At 40.4% G+C, this 26,805-nt stretch overlaps 1 protein-coding gene across 1 annotated transcript; it reads right to left on the bottom strand.

Moving 5' to 3' along the window:
* On the bottom strand, positions 1-26,493 carry LOC115267344 (uncharacterized). The gene is made up of 3 exons (XM_029874266.2): positions 25,580-26,493; positions 584-736; positions 1-517 (listed from the first exon to the last, which is right to left on the bottom strand). Exons 1-3 carry the CDS (start codon positions 25,872-25,874, stop codon positions 339-341), a joined length of 627 nt encoding a protein of 208 aa, XP_029730126.2. The 5' UTR covers positions 25,875-26,493; the 3' UTR covers positions 1-338.
* Between the last annotated feature and the right edge of the window lie 312 nt (positions 26,494-26,805).

The following is a 26,805-nucleotide window of genomic DNA, read 5'->3' as shown; positions in this document are numbered from 1 at the left end:
TGCAGCTGCTATGTTTCGTTTAATCTTTTATTTTTCGGTGCTTATTTACACATTCAACACAAATAAATTATAACAAACAATCGGAAAGGTAAAAAAAAAACAGATAGTGATGGCGGATAGATCAATAGACATAGATAGTTTGATAGTTCGTACAAATAAAAACAAACACACATCATTTATAACAAATACAATAAATAAATAAATTAACTGCGCTCTACGGAGTTGTTCCGACTACTCCCAAGCAGGCGGCCTCCGACATATTTGGTCTCTGCTCAACCATGATCGCTGACGCTGATCATGCTTTGTTGTGGTCTCTTTCTAGCGTTATTGGTGGAAACTTACTGCAGGGTAGCGTAGGGATTGTACGCACCATAGGCCAGTTCCTGTGGCGAAGCCTGTCCATTGCGGTGCCAGTCCTGGTGGACGATTTCGGCGTTCACGGGCTGGGCGCTGGTGATGTAGGCGGTGGTCACACGTTCCTGCTTCTTGTTGAACAGATCCTTCAGGAAGGTGAAGACTGTGATGGGAAAGAAATGTCAGGTTATGGTAATTTGAATAATTTTTCAGTTCAAAATGTAGTTACTGGAGAACTTCAGGGCCAGCAGTCCGGCGATCAGTCCCTTCAGGGAGATCAGCTTGATGATGGTGAGCAGAATGGGCAAGACAACGGACATCTTCAGCTTCAGGGCGAGCAGCAGAGGCAGGAAGACCTTCTTCAGGCGGCTGCTGCGGGCTTCTGTGGATGACGATAGAGAGGAAACAGAAAACGCGGGTTAGCGCTTTTGGTGAGATTTTTTCGGTGGGAAAGTTGTGATGGTGCTTTTGAGGATTGTGATGAGCTTTTTGTGTGGTGGGTATCGAAGCTTTTAGTGCAATTCAACTAAGTTCAAGGAAAATATTGAATGGTAGTTTTTGGAGATGTTTAATGCGATTCGAGGCTTGATTCGGAGCTTGAAGAAAAGCTTTCAACGAGTATTTTAATCTTATACGATATTGTCATGCAACATATCTTCTCCATCTTTCTCATGTGACAATCCAACTGAATCAACGGCTACTTCCCAGCCAAGCAAACATTCTATGAGCTTCTATGAGCTATTTAGTAAAAAAAAAGCCATGGAAATATGACGGTTCAGAGGAATTTCCATTAAGAACATGTTTAGGACTGCACCAGAAATTCCTACCATAGTCCTCCTCTGTATTGAAAACTGTGAATTCACACTCTAAACTGCAGAAACGCTGGATTTGTGTGCAGTATTGCTGAAGTTCAAAGTTCTTTAGGAATAAAATGCTGTATACTGTTGTACTATGACTTCACAAGTTTCTTGAAGAATTCTATAGTTTAATTGAAATCACACTCATTACAACTGAGCGAATTCTTCAATTCTTCTTCTCAGGATCTTCTCAGAAGATGCTGAACAATGTATGCCTGACTTCCTCAAGAATCTATTCGCATGACTTAAGGAGTCTGATTAACCATGGAGCAAGGCAAAGATCACTTTCCTTGTGATGTTGCGTTCCCTACACAATCATCGAAGATACCAAAAATCCACGAAAAAAAAGTTCCGAAATTTCCCCTCAAAATGTCTCTCTGGCTACATCATATACAACGATCACCGGCTTCGGCTTGGCCGACTGACCGCCAAGTCCGAAAGAAAGCTACGACAACAACAACCGACCAGTCCAGTGCAGTGGTCGTCGACCACAAGTGTAGATGTGTTAACTGATGTGCCAATGACCTAGTCCCTCGCGCTCTCGCGCACATGTCGCAGTGATAGCCGCAAGACACGATCCTCCCTCTTCTTCAAATTCTCTCCAGTTGGTACCGATCACAATGACAACGGGCGTCGCGACGGAGAGAAGTGGTGTAGTATGTGTCACTCGATCTCCACGAGCGTTGATCTCACGTGGTCTTTAGTGGTGATGGAAGGGGGGTTTGTTTTGTTGCTCTCTTGGTATTAGACGACCGCCTATCTTGAGACGTTGCAGCCAGAGCTGTATTGTGTGAGAGGGGATATTTCTACCCTCTCTCTCGGTCATTGAACCTGTCGGCTGTCGTCACGATCCAAAAATGTTGCACTCTCTTCGCTACTGTCGCGACATCACTGACTGTCTGCGTCGCGGTAAGAATCACTCAAACTCAATTGCCGAAGAAGATAGTTAGAGAGAATACATTAGCGCGTGATCTTCCGTGTGTGTTATTGGATGAGTATGCGATCGTAACGAAAAATCATTAAAAAGTGGATCGTTTGTTTTGAATAATCGTTTGTTGTTTTGGCGAGGGGAGCGTCGATGGATGAAATCGATGGAAATTTAAATACATAACATTGTTAAGTTGTTTTTAATGACCAAGCGCTTATTCAATCTCAGTCACAAGTAAAATAGGAAGGGCCCGTATAGCCAAATCGGTAGATAAGCGAGCTACAAGTTAACGGTGTTTGATTCCCGGGTGGTCTAGGATCTTTTCGTTATGGGAATACTCATGACCTACTAGGTAGAGCATAGAACGTGGAAGTGGACATCTGAGGTCCGAAGAAGGTGGTGAATTGCGAGGAAAGAACGTGGAGTGAGGTGGGCGTTAGATTCAGGTTGGCTTTCTACTTCACATAATTGTTACTTGTTCTGTGGCGATGTGGGTTAACGCAGGGCCTAGCGAACTTGGGGAGAGGTTGGCTCAAACCCCACCAGAACTACGTGAATTTTTTCGAAATTTTTCCACTCAATTTGTCCATTTTTCAACACATATTTTGTCTATGAACTTCAGGCATTACGTATGTCAAACATCGTTTGTTAGTTCAAGACTGAGCAGCCGGTTTTAATTGATTGTTGGAGTCATACAATCGAACCTCCAGCAGACTACTCACTATTTATCAAGTGATCAGCTACTGCCATGACGCGTCTTCTCCCAATGACAAAGGAATCGTCATTACCTCAAAACCCTTCATCGAGATAAACGTCAAACCCTTCCAGGATCCTGGCGTGCCGATCCAGTGAAACCTGGCCTGCAAACATTTTTTTACAAATCTGTGCCTAGGCGAGTTTAAAGTACCACTACTGCATAACAGATGCTTTGGTGTTTCGTGCTTTCTCTTTGGTTAATAACCTGGCCAGCAACACGTTTTCGGTTGTTTTTGTCGTTTTAGAAGGTAGACAGTCATGCTTTACCGAAACACACCGAGAGATCATCCGAATATTGGTCGTATTTCCCGGAATAATCCGAAGAGAAAATCGATGAAGAGAAATCGATCAATATAGATACGCCTGTATGATACTAACGCGAGAAATGTTTCAATTCACCACTGACTGTGGCAATATGGTGTTTGGCGGCGTTAGTGTTTTCATCATGTATTGGTTTGACACCTTACTCAAATGAAGATTCAAATCCTTACACAACTTTCTGAATGGAATTTGTTCTAGCCTGGATGTCTGTTTTCAACATACATGTACATAACAGTATGTGTGTGCTTGTGAGGTGTTCATCTTTTTCCCATTCGTAAGAATTTTAGATTGTGAATAGAAGCAAACTCTAAGCCATAGTGAAATCGAGTTCAGCTCTACTCCATCAAACGATTCGGTCAGTCAAGTGGCTTCGTGGCTTGAAGGAATAAGAAGTGCCCGTCTAGCGAACTGGAAGTCGTGACCGTGAGTACGATTCCCACTGGAGCAGGTGCATTTTTGCAATAAAAATTTAAATTTTTCCATTGAACACTAATTTCAGTTGTGTAACATGGATGTTAAAGCGTTGAAAGTTGCAGGCTCAACATGGTTCGAATTTTGAATTAAGAACTTTCCCAAGTTACCAAAAGTTCGGATTCCCATGACAAAATGCACTTTCAAGTTCCCGAACGGAGCTTTCTAGCTGCTTAAGAGGCTAACAATGAGCCTTGCTGGAACTTCGCACATAAGTTCCAGCAAGGCTCATTGTTAGCCTCTAAAGCAGCCAGAAAGTTCCATCCGGAACTTTGTCTGAACTTCGTGGAACTTGAAAGCTGCTTAAGATGCTACTCGGAACTTTGTTGGAACTTCCTAGTTGCTTGAAGTTCATTTCAGTAGCTTGATGTTCTAAGGATTTATTTTTGTCATTTTAGAAAAAACAACATTGTAAGCAAATTTTCATAGACAACTAAATTAAATTCACCAAATCAATGAATATGGAGTGCAAATGAAAAAAAATTTAACGTGCACCAGATTCGAACCGGCACTCGCTGCGTTAGAGCCCTACACTCTTCCCCGACACCATAATTGCGATGAAGTGCAAAGCGGATGAAATCTGACTTGAATCAATCATCTGGCGACATCTAGTTATGCACACTTGTAGAGTTGCGAAGTTGACTTATTCATATCATGTTTCTGTAGCAGCGCAGCGGAATGACGGCAGCTTATCACGCCGAAGGCCCCGGTTCAAATCTACATAGGAATGCCATATGCATAAGTAAATAAGTATGTAAATTAAGTTTGAGCATGTGTCTCAATAACACAAGCAACAACAAGTTGTGATGAATCTGAAAGGCACATTTTTGTTTTCACATTCATTTTGAGAAAGTTCCGTCAGCAGCTGCTTAGAAGGCTATCCGACTTCCTTATGTGAACTTTATAGTTCCGAAATTACTTAAAAATGAAGCAGAAGGCTAAAGAGAAACCTCTAACAAGCTGCTTAGCTTATAAAGTACCCTCTTATCCGAACTTTTGGTTACTTGAGTTACCAGAGTTTCTTATAGATTCATTTCTTTTTATTTTAAGAATACACAAGATACACACTTGACCACAGGGCTTCAATTTCGTCAAACTCGTGTCGCATAGCCTTGAATATATTTTACTACAAGCATAATAATCTCCAGAAAAAAAAATACCTTTTCTCTAATCAACAACTGCAATCTGTAAACTTGTTTAAGTTATTTGTCTCTCAATATTCATTATAACGAGCAAGGAACGAGTCATATTTTTCAGTTTTGTACATTATAACATTGTTTGCTAACTCACAGTTTATATTGCGCGGCATTTTCATCAAACTGCGTGCGTTTAATACGTCAACACCCGGGACGATCTTCTTTAGTTAGAAATGTAATATCTTTATTTTACCCCGGAGTCTATTTTATAGTCAATGAAAATAGTTGTGCTCAACAATGCATGATACCTCCCCGCTTTGCACCTCCTCCTCCGAAAGCCGAAAATTTCCTCCCAGACCTATTCTAAGGCTTCCAAAGTACACCGAAGTTTGTGTCACAAATCCAGCATATTGAACCAAATTTTACACACAATGAATGGTCGGTCGCGGAACGTAGTTTATGGTATTCTATAAGATTTAAAGCACAGCTAGAAACTTGGTGGTGCATGAACTGGGTGATCTAGAGGTCATCCAAACACACTGGAATTGATTGTTTGAAGATCTACAAGATCTACCATCATTTCTGTTTACTGTTCAGTCAAACCTTCATATAGGTAGAACCCAAGCAACCAAAAGTTCGGATAAAATAGCATGTTTGAGCTTAATCAGCTATTTGAAGGAAGATGAATAGCATTCTATTCAGCTCACTTTTTAAGTAATTAACCGAACTTGAGTTCACAAAAAGTACACTTGTGTCGCTGAAATGAACGCTATTCAGCTTAAAAATAAGCTTCGAAAAAATTAAAAAAAAATAAATTAGTCCTCAAAAGTAATTTATTATTATGAGACATTAGTACATTTGTAATCCAAATTGACTAATACCTTGAAATAATTTTTAATGTTTTTTACTTACTGAGAATTGAACTCGGGTTCTCCTCGTTGAAAGCCGGCGCCTAACCACTACTCCGTGTATGTGTTGTTAGGCACTGCGGGATTTTACTCAATGTGCTGATATCATTTAGTAGAGCTCAATCAGGTTTGCGTGTGAACTTTCTCTGAACCTCAAGCTGAAGGTTCGAAAGAAGTTTACGTGGAACTTCTTGTGAACTTACATAGTTTGACATTTTCAGTTTGTTTTGGTTCGTAATTGAATCAAGTGCAAAGCAATAAATTAGTGCCAGTGCCAATCATTCAGAAAAGTTTTTAAGTTTTCAGTGACAACGATCGCGTCGATTACCGGCACGCTGGTGCGAAAAGTGAGACGGGGTTGAAACATCTAGCAAAGCTGGAGGACTTTTATCCGCAGCCGAAAAAACTCCGGCGGAATCCTGGGCAGAACAGTTTTCCGCTGCGGGGGCAGCCTTTGAGCCACACAATACGGGTGCTTTGGGTTGATTACAAGTAAGTATAATGAAATATTATAGTGAAACAAAGTGTATTTGTGAAATTAACACAAGCTGTGGCTGCTGCGCTCGACTTCCGAGTGATTTAATTGAATGAGAACTTCTCCCCGGCCCCGCTGTCGCCGAAGTTCAAATGAAGTTCACTTTTGGTACGGTTAATGTTTATCCGTACTTTGAGTAGTAAGTTCAAAACAAGTCCGAAACAAGTTCGGAACGGAACATTTAAAGTTGTTGTAATATGCCCAAATGAACTATATTAGAGTATTAAAGGCACGAAAAAGTTCAACAAGAGTTCGGTTAATATTTGATTGAACTCGGTTTTAAAGTTCAACATAAGTTCTTTCTGAACCTTTTTTCGACTTTAATGTCGTTTTGAAGAGATCTCAAAAGCTTGTACATGTACTTCCAAGTTCATAACTAATACATAAGGAACTTTTTGGAGATTTAAGTTCAACGAAACTTGAATTGAACCAAACTTAAACTTCTGAGTTCGTTCCTCAAGTGGTATCCGAACTTTTGGTTGCTTGGGAATCCATTTAGATAAAGTCTATTTAGATCCCTTCTTTAAGGTATCGTTACCTAATTGGAATTTGATTATGTTCATAGCATTTGTAGAACTAAAGATTATGGATGAAGCTGGTTTACAGGAAAAAAGCAGCGTTAAGAGTTAAGAGGCGTTTACGGCGTGTTTAGGGGTAAAAGTTTAAGAGTATCCGAGAAATACCTGGATTTTAAGCCATCTGATCTACTAGCGTAATCAGTAATTGGAGATTTAATAAATTCATGCTTGCACGGCTTTATGCAACTTTTCCCAAATGGAGGAGAACGTGCCTCTGGAGCCGACCTACTGATACCTGATGCAACTACGTGCTGTCAAGTGGTGAGTTTATTTTCTGAGGACCTCCAAGATCCCCTTGAGTATAGGTCATCGGATCTACCAACGAATTTGGTTGTCTCTAAGAGCTTTATGACTAAGGTTCACACTCACACAGCCTCAGATAACTATGATCTATCAAGTGGTGAGTTCAATGATTCTTGAAGGTTGCTTACGGCATCATCAGCATCAGCAACCATATTGGATATGTGGCTCGAAATTTCAAAGTGATAATTCTTAGCCACCAAAGTGAATATTCGTATGAAAAAGTATCATATATGCTCACTCGCAGTGATTGCGATGATACATTTTTGCTGCGATACTGTAGAATTGACAGTTTTTATCACTTCAAAAACATGAGACAAACAATCATTGAAAAGCAAAAAGTCAATGATTCGTTTGAAAGCTAAGTGATGCATCATGACACCTTAAGGGTCTCCCTTGAGTAAAGATCATCGAATCCACGAGAGCTACTAGTATTTAATACCTATTTGGATTATGAATAAGGTTTATACTCACACAGCCTCTGGCATCTATGTTCTATCAAATATTAAGTTCTTTGATTATATAGTAGTATCCGAGAACTCCTGGAGTTCAGGTCATCTAATCTAGAAGCGTAATCAGTGATCTATTGGAGTATTGTGAATGAAATGTATGCTTAGCCATAACTTGCTTGATTATAGGTCTACTAACGTTATTAAGTTGCAAATCTACTAACGTTATTAAGTTGCATCTTAGAAGTTTATGACTAAGGTCCATACTAACACAGTCGCACTATGGTCTATCAAGTGATGAGTTCAATGATTCTTTCAGGGTCTCCAAGAACTCCAAAATTCATCTGAGAGCCTCTGAAGCCCCCTTAACCTCCTCCCCCCCAACCTCCTGAAAGTCTTTAAAACGCATTGAAACGTCTTGAAACGCTTTGAAAAGTTGTCTTTGAAACCCCCATGAAACCTCTTTGAAATGCTTCTGCGGGCCCTTCGAAGCCCCTTTAAATCCCCCTGAAACTCATAAAATCTCCTGAATCGCATTTAAACGTCTTGATACGCGTTGAAACGCTTTGAAACGCCTGTTAAATCCCCATGAAATCTCCGTGAAATTCGCATAAGAGCCTCTGAAGTTTCCTGAAGTTCACCTGAGAGCCTATAAATCCCCCTAAAATACCTCTCAAACATCCTGAAATGCCCTGAAACGCTTCACCAGAAACGCTTGGGCCATTTTTGTATTGTAACAACCATGTTCTTAACCCTTCTTTGGCATTAGGGCCATTTTTACCTGAACCGTACACTGCGCCAGCGACCTTTTCCCTACGTGATGCAAATGAAAGGTTAATTTGGCTCAAAAGACCCGCGTACCTTCACATTAAATTAACCAATGATAGATAAAGAAAAAACTGTATTGACCGACCCCTCGTACAATCTACACCACTACCAATGTGGCACTCCTGCAGGCACCTGATAAAGGCAAACAAAAGAGAAATCGTTTAGCTCCTCTCTTCCACTCTGGAACAAGCTCGTCGCACCACACAGCTTGTGGCAGTTACTGATGGACGTAGCACAACTCCAAAATATGTACTCGTATCAAATGGTAAATCAATATCGCTGCAGCTCTTACTCTCCTCTTCTTGGTGTAACGCCCGAACGGGGACAAAGCCTGTTTCTCAGCTTGTATTCTATGTGCACTTGCATAGTTATTGTAACTGAGAGCTGTGTATATCGTTTGACTAGCAAGAATATACTCTATGCCCAAGAAAATCAAGGAATGTTACTTTTAAGAAATGTTCCTGAACCGATGCAGTAAACGATGACATTCCAGGCATACAGTATCTCTGTACCTGCCAGATGAATTTTCAGAAAATGTCAGTTGGTAGAGAAAGCTATAAAGACTGCCCCAGAAAGTATGGACGCACCTAATCTTCAGTTGTCTGGGCCTGATCGATGGTTCTTGTTTCGGGCTCAGTTTTGTCTGTTTCTGCTTACTATAGGATCGAACATTCAAACGTTCGTTGCCACGATGAACATTGGAATTCGAAATGGTAACTTTTTTGGTCATTCCCCGCTCTGTGTTAGTTAGAAGGTTATTTGTTGTGCTCAAACACCTTCATTATTGGTTTATCCAAACGAGGGATAGCAGGATCTGTATTTTTTACCCAATTTTTGACTATGCTTTAACGTGTTATTCCCATCGTGGTTGCTAATTGCTGGTTGCACAATTTTCTTACTTATTCCCACCATATTTTGTTCTTTTCCTAAGTGACCTTTCAAACTCTGTACATCGTTTGTGCACATTTTTCCAATGATGTTCCGTTAAAAGTTCATGTATTTTGAAATACACAGTTGGAACCGCAAAAACCGTCATACAAATGCTGAGAAAATAGGTTGACCAACAGGATGTAGTTTTCAAAAAGAACTAGTCATCAATAGTTATGAAATGCCAGTATTTTCTTACTGCGTCCATACTTTCTGGACCGGTCTTTAGGTCACTGAGTTTGCAAGTGTTCATAGAACACTTAGCTAAGAAATAGGCTGTGTCCCAGTGGATGGATCACGCCATGAAGAAGAAGTACAAACTAGCTACGGGCAGAACCCCCAAAAAAAATGGTCAAACCCAACGGATGATTCCCCCCGAAAAGGAATCGTCGAAACTTTCCCTTCTTTACGTCACACGCACACCTTGCGCGTACCGTTTTCGGTGGTCGATGTGATGTAGGGCAGGAGAGCTGAGGAGCGCCGCAGCAGCGCGGTGTTGTGACTGGTTGGTAATAAATATCGATGACGATCGACATCATCGATTGGGGCGAATCACTCTGTGACCTTTTCCAGAAGGGATGTGATGCGACTTGGTCGCATCAGGCTGCTAATTGAGAGTCGTTCAAGTCTCATATCATCAACCAGTAACAACGCCATACCTCCTGCACCACACAGAGTCAGTGTGGTAGGCGACCATAAATATGAAGACACGACACCGCAAGAAGTGCGGTGTCGTCTTTATAGCTGTTATGGGAGACCGGGGGTAAATGCACCATTCCATTGGGAAAAAAGTTTTTGACCTTGTTGGACGTTTCGCAGAAGGTAGACACAGAAGGCCTTTCGTTCATCCATGGCCCGGAATCAGGTATCAGAATGTTTGCTTCAGAGGCAAGATATACTCCATTTGGGAAATTTGTGTCATTGCCATGAACACGAGCCTATTCATCATTTATCCGAGGGAGAGGGAAAGAAATAGTGAATGGCGTAATAAAAACGGACAGGTAGGGGAACAAGACCGTCACTAAACCACAATGGGTTCATACAGCGCCCTGAAAAGGGCACTGTAATAACGCATGAAGCGTAAAAACATCCTGTAGCTCTTTACCACAGCGAATCAAGAATAAGAAAACATCCTGAAGGTTCAGGTTTCTGAAGTAAGTTCCACCTAATAAGATTTACCGAGTACTTGGAAACGCAGTGGCGCAAAATCTGGACAGTTTCTTATTCGGATTCACAGCTATCACATACAAATAAATCAGCCTGCTGAATATTCGTCATGTGATAGCTGAGTCGGCAGTTTCCAGTCAACGCTTTGACCAGCATGCTGCAATTCTGATAAGACAGATTTGTTAGATACTTCGCCTTGAGATGACTCAGTACACTACAATTTTGTTAAACGATATGACTCCAAACTGTTCCAGTAATTTTTATGCTAAGTGGTAGCCCAGGTGTCAATCTGAAGCTTTACCCAACAATTGTATACCGGAATAGCTGCTCAGGGCCAATGAAGTCATGTGATGCTCCAGTGCGAGCTAACTCATCGGCCAATTCATTTCCAGCGATGGAAGAATGGCCAGGTTCCCATACAAGATGAACAGCGTTTGCGAGATTCAGCTCCTCGATTTGAGTTCGACAAGCTTTAACTAACGTCGACCTAGAGTTGGCCGACGCTAGTGCTCTCCATCTGCATAGAAGTATATTACTTTGCCCATTGCATGTTGCTGAAGTGCTGATTGCACTCCGTACATAAGATCAAAGATTTCAGCCTGAAAAACGGTGCAGTGTCTACCAAGTCAGTATAACTGATGTAGCCTTAACTCACGAGAGTGGGCATAGCAATATTTTGCTTTTTTCATTTTCTTCGTTTTGGTTTTCCTGCCAATGTTGCTTTCCGATCAGTATAGGGTACTCACTCTCACAAGCCAGCGCCTGAGACGAATGGCCTGTGAGCATGAGCAGTGTGTGGATGATTTGGAATTGAACTCGGTTGGGCGCTCACGAATGGAGCTCTCGGACTCTGTCAGTTCTCACATCGAGGAGCTGAAAACGACCGCCGCAGCCATTCATTTCCAGCTGAAAAACAGGCACTGAGACTGATATTTAGCAGGCCTGGTACCAGCTCGAACTTTGAGAAGAGAGTCATCAGTGTAACATTCGATGCCGCCTGAAATACTTCTCTCAAGATTACCAAATTCCACTCTTCTCGGGAAGGGAACTTCGTGGAAAATGTCATATATGGAAAATTGCAAGCAATTGTAACATTACTTGGAGCTCGGACAACTTTGTCCCAATTCGCCAAAAGTGAAAACAACGAGATGTGTGTTGATCTGCGGTTCACAGGAGTCTAGAAGAAACTAAACCGAGTACTCGTAGACGGTGAGTGCAAGAAAGTGCTTCTTGTTTGAGATGAATGTGTTTTGAGGCAACTTCGAGCGCTGCCGTGCGAGTTGAAGAGAAGGATCCAAACATCGCCATTAAATACATCCTTTGGAGATGACCTAAATCAGATTGGAATGTTCTCACTTCGCTCTTTTGTCACCATATACGACATCCATTCATAAGGCATTGTCTATTTAGAATCCGGACGGGCAAAATCACGTATATCTCAGGGATGGAATAACAAACATAAAAGGTGAAGCCCTCAAAACACAGATTATTTATTGTAGTTTCATGGCAAAATATCATTGATTTTTTTTTTTTATTTTTCATACATTTTCTTACTTTTTCCGTGTAAACCTCCTTAAAAATCTGCACAACGGTGATAAATTTTAGCATCAACCCCTTCTGCATGTCAGTCCAACAATCAGGTCGTCTATGCAATTTCCTGAGTACCTTGACTAGTCTGATTAAGATTCCGAAGAAATAATTCCAAACATTTTTCTTATTGTGAAATGAGGGGCAATTTAGTGAATCGAGGAAACGCAAAATTTGAGTGATTTTTCGTTGATAAACACTACCCATCTGTGAAGATACCACTGAACGGCTTCGGCTGCCATAACAGATCATCAAAATAAATAAAACCCAAGATAAAACCTCTCTAGAACCCCTGTATGCGTTTTTGAAAAGCAGCACGTGGTTCTTGAGGCTGTCATCCTTGTATAAATTTGTTCTCATCATCTTGTTTTTCAAAAACGATGCCCAGAGTTCGAACTTCTTGCCAAATCTTCGAATTCCAAGCAGACTTATCAATGAACCCAAGCTTGAATCCTCTGGGAACACTTCCTTATGCCATGATTAACAACATCTGTGCACAAAACACATAATGGTTTTGGAGATAATAACATTTGTTGCGTCGGTCGTACCTGACCACGCTAAATTTTCAACGTGTTTGTGCAAGATTTTTTTCCTTTTCTTGTCTTCAAACTAAAATAACGTTTCACTCGTTGCAAGAAAATCGATGAAATTTTCACCATTAAAAGAGGGCTAGTGTAGGATCAGACTGCTGTAAAAGAATAAAGATTGTGATCATTGAGAGCGTTCCTAGAAAATATGCCATGCGTCCGGATTCTTAGTGGACAATGCTTTAAGCCAATATTGGTCGAACAACAGTTATGTAAATCCATTCGATAGTTTTACCAAAGGTTCGACAGCATTTCCCGAATGATGCATCGAGTCCAGGGAGAAGCAAGCGTGAGTAGTGCAATATGTATAAGGATGGTTAATGTCAAACGACACTCGTTTTAACCCTCACTTCAAAGCACAAACGAAGTCCAACAAAACAAAATCGAATCACGCCAAAAGTAACTCAACCTCACCCTCGTTCTGGGCAGAATCAATCTCATCCAACAGCAGTGAACGTCTCTTCTTATAGTACCACACGATTAAACACGACGCTTTGTCTGCATAAATTTTAGTTCTATGCCTCACATTCATATTCATAGGGAGTGCTATGTTCGTGTTTGTCGCACCATGCAATACTACTTAACTAACTGCGCTTCATCCCGGTCTTCCTGAATGACGGTCGGCTAACAATGACAGACATATCTCTGCGACGATATGACTTTGGCGGAAGAACCTACCGTATCATCTGTTCGTTGCGAATGTGTTTGTTAGCGACAGAGAGACGATCAGCTGTTGCGTTGAATGAGAATGAAGAGAAATGTAGATGTCGAGACTTTTTTGTGTTAAGATTGTGATGATGCACAAGCATTGGCAGTAACTACTGGCTGTCAAACAAGCTCAAGGTATTTCTCTATCTTCTACATGTAGATATGTTCATAGTTATCACTAGAATCACAAACGGTTGGTGAATTCGTTTTCATTGTGAGTTCAACTTTATACACTAAGACTTGCATATTGGCAAAACGCTAGGTGAGGCGTAATTATTTAGGAAGATCACGCTGGAAATCTTAGAAATCATTCCCTGTCGTAAAATGACAAAATAAGCTCTCAAGTGATAACTGCAGAAGTCCAGAAGCTAAGAAGCAAGTTTCATTGTTACACCAATAAGTATAATAGTTTACTTCTAAAGTTTTAAACGGAGCATTCCCCCAATAGACGCATTTCATCCCGCTCTCCCCTACCAAGCATCTCGACAACGAGTGGAGCAAGGGGCAACGGGACGACGACGCGACGTTTTGAATATTGTATTGTCGTCGTAATATTGATGGTCCGAAGACAACGACAATACATATGCACTTCACACACCCAACCTGACCGGGCGGCGCAGTAGGTAGGTAATGTTGGGGCCCGCTCTCCATACCCGGATATTTGGAGAAATCGAAAACAACTTTCATTTTTTCGATTTTTTTTGTTTTTGGTTCGGTTTTTGAGTCATCCAGTTTGTCCCAGGTGGCGCGGCGGTGGAGGTGACGAGGCGGCAAGGAGTGACGAGGGTCCAACCGACGACGGACAAGTGGCGTGGTGGGTGACATTTTTCGAGGCGGTCGGTTCAGTTGGTCCGATTGCGAAATTTCAATAAAAGTCGTATCCGCTTTCCAAAAGGCGAGCAAAAAGAGCTCGATGCTGGCAAAGGGACGAACTTTGGTCGGCGTGCTCTGCTGTGCCTGTGCGTTGCGTTGGTCCGAGTCGGAGTCTTGCGTGCGGTGCTGCAAAGGAGGAAAAAATACTGGGCGTCTTCGTTGGTGGCAGGTTTACGCGCTGGATTCCTGGCCGCCGCGCGCCGCAAGGAGTGCATTGTCTCACGATTATGATGGGTTTTTGAGCGCTGAGGGTTATGTAATAAGGTAATTATAGGGCCGGAGGCTTTTTGTTGTATAATCGATATGGTTTGAAGGGAAATTACGAGAATTTTCTCAACAATCCTTACGAAGGCACCATTTGCACTACAAATGTACGATGCAATTTCACAGTGCGTGACTGTAACTTTTAAGAATCTTAAGCATTCATCTATATTTAAAAAATCTGCCCAATTGAAAAATTAAGCATAAGATTTTTCAGGAAACAACGTATTAACTTAGTACATTATAGTAACTTATAGCATTAAGAATGCCATGTGAAAATCATCCTCCTCTCTTCTTAGCGTAACGTTCCCACAGGTACAAAGCCTGCTTCCCAGTTTAGTGTTCTATGAGAACTTCCACGTTTATTAACTGAGAGCTTCTTCTGTCAATAACCATGTTGCATGCGTATATCGTGGGGCAGGCACGAAGATACGCTATGCACAAAGATGTCCAGGAAATTTCCATCACCCTAAGTATGGTCATGCTGAATACCAACACCTTCTTAGCCCTGTGAGAACCAAGTCACCAGCCGTTCTACCACGTTTTATTTAATTCGTAATTGCAAAAATGAAATGTTGTTATTCTATTGTAGAATAGGAGAAAAATTTGAACACATCACATCCAAAATGCCATCCTGACCTCCTGACACTCAGGTAAACTCAAATCACAATTTACGGAGTGTATAAATTGGAAATCATTGGTTCCAGGAACATGAGTCAAGAGGTGTTTAAGAAGGGCGAAGAGAGATTAATGATGAAGAAGTAAGGGTAATCCAAGTGGGCCTCAAAATGGTATTAGAGGGGGCGAACTTTATCAAGAAAGAGCTTCAAAGAAGGAAGGAACAAGGAGTATTCATGAAAGACCTGAAATTGGTTTAAGGTAAGATCAAGGAGAGAGTCTGAGAAAGGTTGAAGGGATGTTCAAAGTGTATTTCAGAGGAGGCAAGCAGATTATTAGGACGGAACGGGGAGCAAGGGGTTTTTCTAATGGACAGCTTGACGGGTGGTTTTAAGGAAGTCTTAAGAGTTATTTAATGATAGCTAAAAGTGCTTATAAAAATACTATTTGAAATGTTTAGTAGGTTCACCCCATTTACTTTCGTCGGCAAAGTTGTTGAGTCCGCTAGCAGGGTGACGAAGGGTATTATCGGCAGGTTTTTTCTCTTCATCATGGGGGTTTTTGTCAGCCAAATTTCTTGACGCTTGCCGGTATAATTCAGTTTGGTTGGGGAAGATGTGACGCCGAATTTGAGTTCAATAGGTTCTTGGTTAGGCGTTGCGTCAATAGCCACCATCGCGCTCGTGTTGTGAACAACAAGTAACGTTGAACTTTTCGTCATTGAAATCATCGTCATCATCAAACATTTGAAAGCAGTTTTTTCGTTCAAAACAAAAGTTTTTGCGATGAAAATATATTCACCGTACTCCACATGAGGAATATAATGCAGTGAATATATTTTCATGATCCTTGTTTTGATTTGCAGCGAGAAAACTGCTTTTTATTTTCCGAAAAATGATGACGAATGCTTGAGCCGTAAGGTTTTGCAATACGTAGTGTACCTAGCATAAGTTGAAATCATTCTTTGACTAAGTGCGCAGTCGAGCAAAGTCAATTAGGATATCAAGAGCTATCCGGTAATGAAATAGTTGGACCTGAATTTATACGCTAGGTGACGCTACCAAATCTTGGAAATTGTAAACTTCTAAACAACAAGCACTTTTTGATAGTGGGGCTGTCCATAAGCCACGTGTTCATTTTTCTGGACATTTCGAAGGCAATGATATCTACAATGAAACTTCCATTCTATTTCGTCAACGATAGGTGTTATTTCTGTACTGCGCTATCTGTTAAGGTGCCGTACACAAACTACGTTACACTCCAGATGGAGGGGAGAGTATCGAAAAGCGTTACTGCCCATACAAAAATCGTTATGAAGAAGGGAGGGGAGTCAAACAATGACGGGGGAGGTCAAACCTAGATGGAAACTTGTTTGTTTACAAAGGGTTGATGCGGCCTTTTCAATTCTTGGCCATAAATTTCCCGTTCTGACCCTCAGGCACTTTTATTTTAGAGGTTCGAGTGAAAGATTCCTAATATTTCTTTGTTACCATGAATAAGTGATTTTTTTGAGGGTTATTGAACTCAAGTCATCTTCTTACATAAGGATAGTCCAAAACCATATCTTTACTACATCGAGCAGCTTCAAGTAGCCAGTGTTGATGCAAGCGAATCATCAATCATCAAATATCTAGCTAATCTCAACTCAGCTCAAACTATTGTGCGTTTCTGCCCATCACAAAGCGAATTAAAGATCGTGTTCCAAGAATAGAAACTTTCTCTTTTAATCCAGAACCTGTTCTACTCACTAGAATCAATAGAACAAACATCCCCCGCGTCTACCTATCTTCTATGTGCGGCCCGCAGTCAATGACCTTCTTTCCAATCCCGAACCTACCGCACACGCTAGAGAACTCCCATCGTTAGAACCATGCTCCCAAACACACATACACACGCTGAACCCGAGGCCAAAAGAGCAAGCACAAACCAAACCAACCAAACAAAAAAGCACCGAAAAAAGTGAAAGTTAATCACCGCCGTGTTCTTCCCGGTCGGTTGGCTGAGGCTGTTTCGGAACAGGCACCAGGGGGGAACAACAACCTTGAACCCACTTGTTTTGTCGTCCGCGCTTGCACCCACCACCCTCGCGGCGGTTGTTCCCTGGCATTACTGGTCTGGCTGAGAAGGCCCAGCAACCGCCGCAGTAAAACTATAGAAGAGCTAAAGAGAGAGACCGATTGGGCTCCGAACTTGGACTGTGGTTGCACCATCGTCGGCGTCGTCATCATCGTCATGGTGGGAAGCGTGATCTGGGACTACTGTGGCACCACCGACTGCCTCAGTGAAAGTTTGATTCAAATAAATATGAAGTGACTCGTCAGCTTCGTGTTATTACATATTACACGGTGCACATCAGGGAGAAGTAGCAGTATTTGCAAACAGTACAAGTGATCAAGGACGGTCAAGTTGGTGCCGTCTGGTAAGACAGGACTACAACCCAGACCAGCAGGACTTCCTTCCAGACCAGAAAAGCTGCGTGAATGGTCATAGTGCAGCATGACACCTGGCAGAATGTGCAACGTTACAAACGAATGCGTAAGCAGCAGAACTGCCTCTTTTGAAAGAAAAAAGGAAACGCCTGGAAACAGCGTAGTCGAGAAAATGAAATTGGAGTATTCGCCCTACAGGAAAGATCACTAGTTAGAGTGAGAGAGCTTCCGAACGACTACCATTTCGAACCTCACCTACAAGTGTTATTGCAGATTATCTTCCGCTATTTATCACGAATGACGAATATGTTCTTGAAAAGTTATCAAGCCGGTTTTATCGGGCGAGATCTCTACGACTTCCGCATACGATTCTGCGATGAATTTGAAATCTTCACGCATCACAATACAAAAAAAAAAATATGGTCGAGAAAGGTATTCTTGGGGAGCTTACAAGATTGATAATGACAACGAACTCGAAAGGAACTACGACAAGGCCTTGGACAGCAGCAGCTGTGCTACTATCATATGGAGGACCGGGTGTATCAACCGGGGTACAATTTTCGAACGAATTCGGCCAATTGGCTTGCTTCACTGGCAGTAAAGAGAATTATCAGACAAAAGAGACACTAAACAAGCACCAAAGAATACGTGGAGATTACTCTTTATCCCAACTGGAAACAGATAATGACATGATCTCGAAAATTTGTGTTGCAGGCAAAACGGAACGCAACAGATTCAGTGTACTTTTTAATTCGTAAATAATCAATACCAAACCAAAATGGAACTGTCTTGATGATACATCTTCAGCAGCATTGCAGTGTTTACCGACTCGAAGTTACCGCTCGAAAATCACAATGCAAAGCCTTAAAAATCTCTAAACTCGTGGTGCACGATCTTTGTCCTATTCTGTTCAAGTTGAGACAAACCTATGTCGCATTGGGTAGAATGTCGCAACAAATTCAGGTTGCGATATTGTCGTTATTGTTGTACGATGGTTGAATTTTTATTCACTGTTCACTGACAAAATAGATTTTTTTTACAATTGTAAATAGTAGCTCTATCTTTTCTCCTTACAACAACATTTTGTTTATAGTTGGTTTTTGGAGAAATTGTCGAGTTATAACAGTTTAAATGACCCACCATTTGACCAAAATCGAGGGGACTAAAATTGTTGTGGCTCTAACTAACGAGGGGTCCATCAATTTGAGTAACCAAATGCATTTTCCTTACTTTTTCGGCAAGGACTTTCGGAAAATCGCCACCTTTAGCATTTTTAAAGACAACGTGTAAATAGTGGGCCGGTCTCAGAGAGATTTATTTTAGTGCTCTCACAAACACAGTCTCATTAACTGGTTTCTCTCGTCTGGTCATGACGCGAGCAGTACACAAGCAACGCACACAATACTCAAGCGGGAGAGCAGAACCTGCAGGCCTGATCCGAACAACCCGAACGTAAAGCTACTACTCACAAGTGATTACTTATTCCATGTCATGTGTGTATGCTGCAAATCATCAAGGAAATGAGTATCACATGCTGTGTATGAGAGAGCAAACTTGTAACAATCCAGCTCGTTCAAAGTAATTCGGCCACCCATGACTGAATCGCTGATATTGTCAAAAACTTCGGTTCACTCAAGTGATTGGTTCTCATTCGATCACTGCAGTGATCCGTTTTTCCCATCCCTAAGTCAGATTATGGTTACATGCTTTGACGAAACCGTATAATTTGATGACAGTTCACTGCGATATCAAATGGACTCCCAAGCTTATGATCAATACAAATACAGTAGACGTTCGCTCGGTGCAAACGCTTTAACTGCAATGCTTTTAGCTGCAAGTCCGCTAAGTGCAACAATTTTGCAGTTATCGCACCGCTATCCGTCAAAATGAAATGTCAACAACGATGCGATGTTTTTGCATGCACTTTTATTGCAATGCGATGTATTTTGAATGCACATTGGTTGCATTCTGTAGCAACTGACAGTTATGTGGCGTCTGTCAGTTGATGCAGTTATCGAATTTCATTCGGTAAATTAAACGTAAACATGTTGCACTTATCGAACGTCTACTGTAGGCACATTTTAAGTCGTTCGCCAGGTAGAATGTAATGAATGAAACAACTGTTTTGCTCCTCCAAACAAAAGTATAATTATTACTCAAGATAAAACTAATTTCATCATAACTCAAAAGGGAAGGATTTTCTGCAAGTTATTTCAAGGAATTCATATCAGAATTGAAAAAAAAAAACATTGAAGAACTTCTGACGAATTCCCTTCCAAGCAACACGTAGAAATCCTCGGAATACAGAATGATCCTTTGGATATACTTCTGGAGGAATCCCTGGAAAAGATTCCGAAGACATTCCACGAGAAGTTCCTGCATGGATTTCTAAAGAAATCTCCTAATGAATTCTTGAAAGGATTCATGAAAAAAAATCTTCAGTGGACTTCCTATGGAAATCTCCAAAGGAATTCTTGAGACATCATTGGAGGTATTTCTCCATTGAAGACATTTAAGAAAAATCATTGCTGGATTTTTTTTTAAGAAATTAATTGAAGAACAGCTTCAAAAACTCCTTGTAAAACCTTCAGTGAAATTCCTAAAAAAAATTCTCGAGACATTTTCTGATGATTTTTTTTCAAAATTTCGCAAATACCACCACTTGTCGATTTTCTGCAGAAATTCCTGGAGAAATTCATGGAACCCGTATTTCGGGCGGAATCCTTGGATAACCAAAAACCAACTGTTAATATTCTTAGAATAATCTCCTCAGAAATTACTAAAAAAAGGTCCTGTAGAAGAGCATAGGAAGTATTTCTGAGAAAATTCTAAATATATATGCTGATTTATCGACCGTATTCTATTAATAACTTGATGATTTTGTGGCTATATCGGTCTCTTTCTACTCATAGTATAAGGGAGTAGAGATCAAAGTGGATAATGAAAATGATAGATATGATAGAATTCGCTAGGTAGCGAACAAGTGTGAAAATTTTTTATAGAAGGTGAAATTAGGCAAGTAGGCCATGTATTGAACGAATACATCGAATGCGTGAAACTTCTGCCGTGCGACCTGTGCTTTTAAACAGATCGGCTTGGTTGGTAGTTTCATACCACCTTACCAAGACTGGCAAAAGTTTCAGGCACCCGACTGCCTAATGTATTGTTCTGTTTTCATCACAAATTCTATCGATCGGTAGCTTTTTCGGAATTCGCACTCCGTTCATAGGGGTATGCCTATATCGCGGCGTGTTCTTCCTATTAGCTTTTTTCGATCTTATAGGATAGAACTCTTTTCTAAAGGTAATAGGAAGAACACGCCGCGATATAGGCATACCCCTATGAACGGAGTGCGAATTCCGAAAAAGCTACCGATCGATAGAATTTGTGATGAAAACAGAACAATACATTAGGCAGACGGGTGCCTGAAACTTTTGCCAGTCTTGGTAAGGTGGTATGAAACTACCAACCAAGCCGATCTGTTTAAAAGCACAGGTCGCACGGCAGAAGTTTCACGCATTCGATGTATTCGTTCAATACATGGCCTACTTGCCTAATTTCACCTTCTATAAAAAATTTTCACACTTGTTCGCTACCTAGCGAATTCTATCATATCTATCATTTTCATTATCCACTTTGATCTCTACTCCCTTATACTATGAGTAGAAAGAGACCGATATAGCCACAAAATCATCAAGTTGAAAATTCTAAAGGAATTCTTGAATAAAATGCTGGAGGAATTTCTGAAAAAAAAATATAGAGAAATACTCGGAGGGACTCTTGAAGGCACTCGTGAATGAATTCGACTTGCTGATTGAACTACTGTCGAAAAAATCATGCAAAAGTCTCCGATGCAATCCCTGAAGAAATACCAAAATAATCAGTGGAGGGTTATCCAAAGCTATGAATTTTTAGAGAAATCCGCACAAGTTTAACTAAGGGAATGCATGAAAGATTTTCTAAGCAGCCTCTGACAGACTTCTGGTGAAATCTCTGGAGGAATTTCTGAAGGAATTTTTTAAGTAATTCTTATTGGACAAAGACAAACAATTCATGAAATAAGATAAAAGCTTTGGCAGAGTTTTTAGACAAATTTCTGAAAAAAAAAACCTGGAAAACTTCCTGAAAGTCTCTCTGTAAGATTTTTTGAAAAAATCCTGAAAGAATTTTAAAAAGAATCATTGGAAATAATTCGAATAAAAGCCATGCAAGACTTTCTAAAAAATAATCATTCTGATGGAATTAACTGAAGGAATCTCTGGAGAATTTGGAGAAGAAATCCATGACGAAATATCTGAAACAATCCATTCAAGATGTTTTTTAAAGAACTCTTCCAGAATATTTTGAAGAAATCAAAAGGAATTTCTGCAGAATTCCTCAAAGAAATTCCTAAGAATGATTCTGAAGAATATTTACAAATTAAGCTTAGAAGGAATTCGTTAAAGAATTCCTGTGAGAATTTTCCAAAGAATTTTCTAAAAAAAACGGAAAAATTTTTGAAGTTATTCTAATAGGCCAAAGGAATTATTGGATAAATTCCTAAAGCCAGGCAAAAATTTTCTCAACGAATCGCTCAAGAAATTTCGGAGGGAATACCAAAATATATTTTTGAAGCAATTCCTAAAGGAATTTCTGAATAAATCCTCGAAAGAGTTGCTGGAGGAAAATCTTAAGGAATCCAATGTTAATACAATATTTGGACAAATTTCTGAAGAAACCCCTGGATCTGCCTGACTTCCTCTCCGTAATAATTTCTGAAGAAATTGATGTGGGATTTCTCAAAGCAATTCATGTAGGAATTAAAAAAAAAATGATGAGATCTGTTTTGAGAGAAATTTACTGATCTGGTGCCGAATCACTATGAAGACAACGAACACGCCATTACGTTATACCTTCCGGATGAGCTTCAGAGAACCCTTACTCCTAGTCCTTACCACGCCCATCCTAAAAGCATATGTGACCCACTTATCTCGAGCTGCCACGAGTATCCTGGCTCCGTCCCGTACTAACTATGTTGAATAAGAATCATATTTGTACATAAAATACAAAAAAAAATGAGTTTTGGCTCCGCAAAGCGTTAAACGCGATTGAGCCCCAAATAAATGAACTGGTTTAAAAAAAAAAGAAATTTACTGAACATGTTCTGAAGTTGTGAAGAAATCCATGGAGAAATTTCTGAAGCAATCCATTCAAGACTTTTTAATGAACTCTTCAAAAATTGTTCAAAAGAATCAAGTCTAATTTCTGCACAAGTTCCTTGAAATATGTCCAAATAAAACTTCGAAGGATTTTTGGAAAGAATGCGTTAAGAAATTTGAATGGAAATTTCTGATGGAATGCCTGCTGAACGGAGGAATGTTAGAATGATTTTTTAGAATATTTTCCGAAAACCGCCCAAAAGAATTTCCGAAGGAGTCTCTGAAGAATTTTATCCTGGATCCTGGAAAAAAATCCGATTCAATATCTAGTGAAACTTCTGAAGCAATCTTTGGGCGTATTTTTGAGAGAATTTCTGGAGGAGTTTCTGAATCAATTCATTCAAGATTATGTGAAGGATTCCTTTTGACATTTCTGAAGGAATTCTTAGTAGAATTTCTGAAGAAATACTTGGAGCAATTTCAAAAGCAATTCCTGAAATCAATAAAAGTTCCGTCAAGGAACTCCTGTGGGAATTTTTAGAGGAAGCCATGGAGAAATTTCCAAAGGAATGTGTAAAGAAAACTCAGAAAGAATTTTTGGGAGATTTTCGAAAAATCTCTCCGGATGAATTTCTGAAGGAATCTGTGAAGATGTTTCTGAAGGATACCCTAGAGAAAATTCTGGTTGAACAGTAAAACCTCCATGAGTCGATATTGAAGGGACCATCGACTCAAGGAAATATCGAGTAGTGGAACAAAAATCTTTCGGGAAGCTTTTTGGGGGGACCATCATTGTAACCCAGACATTATTTTTCAGTATGGAAAAATTTACCTCCATGAGTCGATATCGAGTGACTGAATATATAATGGAACTTCTGAAGACGTATTTATGGAAGAACCCTTGGAGAAATTTCTGGAGCATTCCATGCAAGATTATGTAAAGCATCTCTTTTTAAAATTTCTGAAGCAATCCCAAGTTTAATTTCCGGTGGAATTATTTCTAAAGCATTACGAATGAATCATTGCAAGAATCATTGCAAGGAATCCATACATGAATTTCAGGAGGAGTCCTTGGAAGAATTTCAGAAGGATGTTTCGGAAGATTTTCTTATAAAAATATCCCATGAATTTCTGAACGATCTCTCTTTTTCTTTGGAAAATCCTTCGGAAATTCTTAAGACATTTCATAAATATGTAGCGGAATTACTAAAGGAATCCGTTGACAAACTTCTGTAAAAAACCCTGGAGAAATTTCGAAAAAAGGAAACTTTCCAAAAATAATCTTTTGAGAGCAATTTATTGATCAATTACTGAAGTAATCTCTTGAGAAAATTCTGAAGAAAATCGTCTAGATATTTCTGAACTATTCCACTCAAGATTTTTCAAAAGAACTTTTCGATTGGATTCCGTTTGATTTACAGGAATTAAAATAAATTTCTGCAGAAATCATCGATGGAATTCCTAAGAATATTTTTGAAAACTATTTCCAAAAGAATCTTAAAAGGAGTTTTGAAACGAATCTGTTAGGGGATTACTGTGGGAATTTCGTGAGGTATGCCTGGAAAACATTCTTCAGGAACGGAATCTGTGGAAAAATTTCAAAAGGAATGTTTGGAGGATTTTGGGAAAGCCTTCCGTAAGAGTTTGTGAGAGAAGAATTTATTAATGGATACACTGGAGTAAATATTGATTAAATATCTAGTGAAACTTTTAAAGCAATCCATGCAAGATAATGAGAAGAGTTTATTCTAAAAATTTCTGAAGGAATCCCTAGTAGAGTTCCTGAAGGAATTTCATAAGTAATTTCCAAATAATTTTTTGAGAAGAAAATATAAATGTAAAAATTCATTATTTAAAGAATCTGTGAAGAAAATTCTGAAGGGACTCTTGAAGAAATATCTGGAAAATTCCCTGGAGGAGTGTCAGGAAGAAGTTTCGGAAGATTTTCTGGAAAAACGAAAGAACTTCTGAAAGGATTTTCTTAGGGAAAAAACTTGAGAAATTTCTAAAGCATTGGAGAAATTTCTGAAGAAATTTATGGAAGAACTTGTGATATAAAAGTTTTCTTTGTGAAATGTATGCAGTAACCCCAGTACACTTTCATAAGAATCCCTGGATAATTTCTTAAACAATATATGAAAATCATTTTTTATTAAATCTCCAGGATTAAAATTCGAGACGGAATTCGTGGAGGAACCATTGGATAAATTTCCAAAGAAATCAAAGGAGGAATTTCTAAATAAAAATAACGAACTCCAGAAGCGGAAATGACATTTAAGGAATGTTATTTGGCAGGACCTTTAAGAGAAAAACTAATCGTTTAAATGAGTGCACTGTCGATTTTTAGCAGCATTTCTAGCGAAAGATATTGACGAAACTATTCATGAAATGCACGCACGGAAAAAGTATAAAAAAACTGTTAGATAGTTTCTAGCTCAGTTTTCAAGATTACTGGATGGATCAAACACGAGGATACAAGGCCAACGTTTCACTGAATATGATCTCGAACCACTTCACAGCTTGTTATGTTTCTTATCAATAAATTTTGAGAAGCGTATCCAGTTATGTGATTCTATGCGGGAATTTATTGAACGCTACAACGATAGTTCAGAAATGAAATATGTCTTTTTGAACATTTTAAACGCTGTTCTCTCTGACTTGTTACTTCAGATCAACTCCACTTCAAACAACTTTTCATATTCTTCATTGAACTTGTTGCCATTAAAGTCCTCCACCAAACATTACTAACATTGTTCTGCACATCAATCTCATTATCCCACAAAATGTCCTTCACATCTTCACCGTGCAGTATTTCATCACTTTCCGATCACCACCCATTTCAAGTCCTTCACATCATTCTCACCTTCCATCTGACGACCCTCACTGTCCTCTTCCGGCAGATTGAACTTCACACTGTGCGTGTTCAGATATCGCACGGCACGTTCGGCCAGATCTTCGCTAGCGTCGACACCACCGAACGAGCGGCCACCACCTTCAACGCGTTCCACACTTAGTCCACCGAACAGCGGGAAGCTCTCCTGCTGGTCGATCTCGTTGATCAAGTTCACCATCTGCTGTTCTTGCTTGGTGTTCGCCGCCGACGCTACGGCAATGGCAACCACCGCAATCACTAGGGCACTGCTTCGCAACAGGAACATGACGAGGCTGGTATTGAGGCGTTTGAGGCGTTTCGGGTTTTCGAGAAGAGCTTCCAAGAACCGTTCGGTCGTCGGTAATTAACTAATTGCACTCGTCGCGTTGGCTTAAGCTACTACACTGATGGATTATGCGATATTACAAAGCTATTTATTGGGGTTCGATTTGGCTGGGGTGGTACCGCCGGACCTGAACCCATCGGAAACGGAGTGCGCATGCGTTACTTCAATAACTCCAAAACGCGTGCGCTGATTCCGTGCGCGGGGTTCCGTGGGGCCACGGTCAGGTCGCCCGTGGTAGGTGCGTGGGGACCTGGGTTGGCGTTGGGTGGGATTCCAAGTTTGGATTTTGGCACTGTCACAACTATCTTGGATGTCGTAGCCAGGCGATGAAAGCTACCTTCTTGGCGGCCGGTGGCGGTGGCGCGAAGTGTTGATTAGTATGCGGCACGGAATGTCGATTCCGGTCGATAGTGAACTCTGCAGCGCGATGGCACGGCCAGCAGACTTGCACGGTTACGAACGGTAAGGCTTCCGAGAGTCAAAATATTTGTGCCAGAACGTGACCGGAATGCATGAGTCGTAGCGGGCTTTAATGCTCGGTGCGCTATGTGCAATGTATTGTGGAATGCTTCGGTGGTTTCAATTTCATTTGGATTATGATATGGAAAAGAAATTTTCCAAATAGTTTGTTCGGCTTATGATACTTAGTTTTAGGTAGCACACTTGGCAGATTTCAGCAGACGTTCATTTTACGATTTTGTCAGTTTAAAGTAGCTCAATGTGACTGAAGGTATTCAAAATTCCTCGGCGACGTTTCTTTGCAAGAGGGAATCAACAGAAGATGAAATGCAGCCGTAAATCAGGTGTAACTGTACCACCGACACATTCTTTAGGATCTATTGTTCCATTAGTTGATTCATCTGTTGCTGAT

Source organism: Aedes albopictus, chromosome 1 (assembly GCF_035046485.1).
Source record: "Aedes albopictus strain Foshan chromosome 1, AalbF5, whole genome shotgun sequence".
Taxonomy (NCBI): domain Eukaryota; kingdom Metazoa; phylum Arthropoda; class Insecta; order Diptera; family Culicidae; genus Aedes; species Aedes albopictus.
The sequence above is the reverse complement of the archived record's forward strand: the minus strand, read 5'-3'. Positions and strand labels throughout refer to the sequence as shown.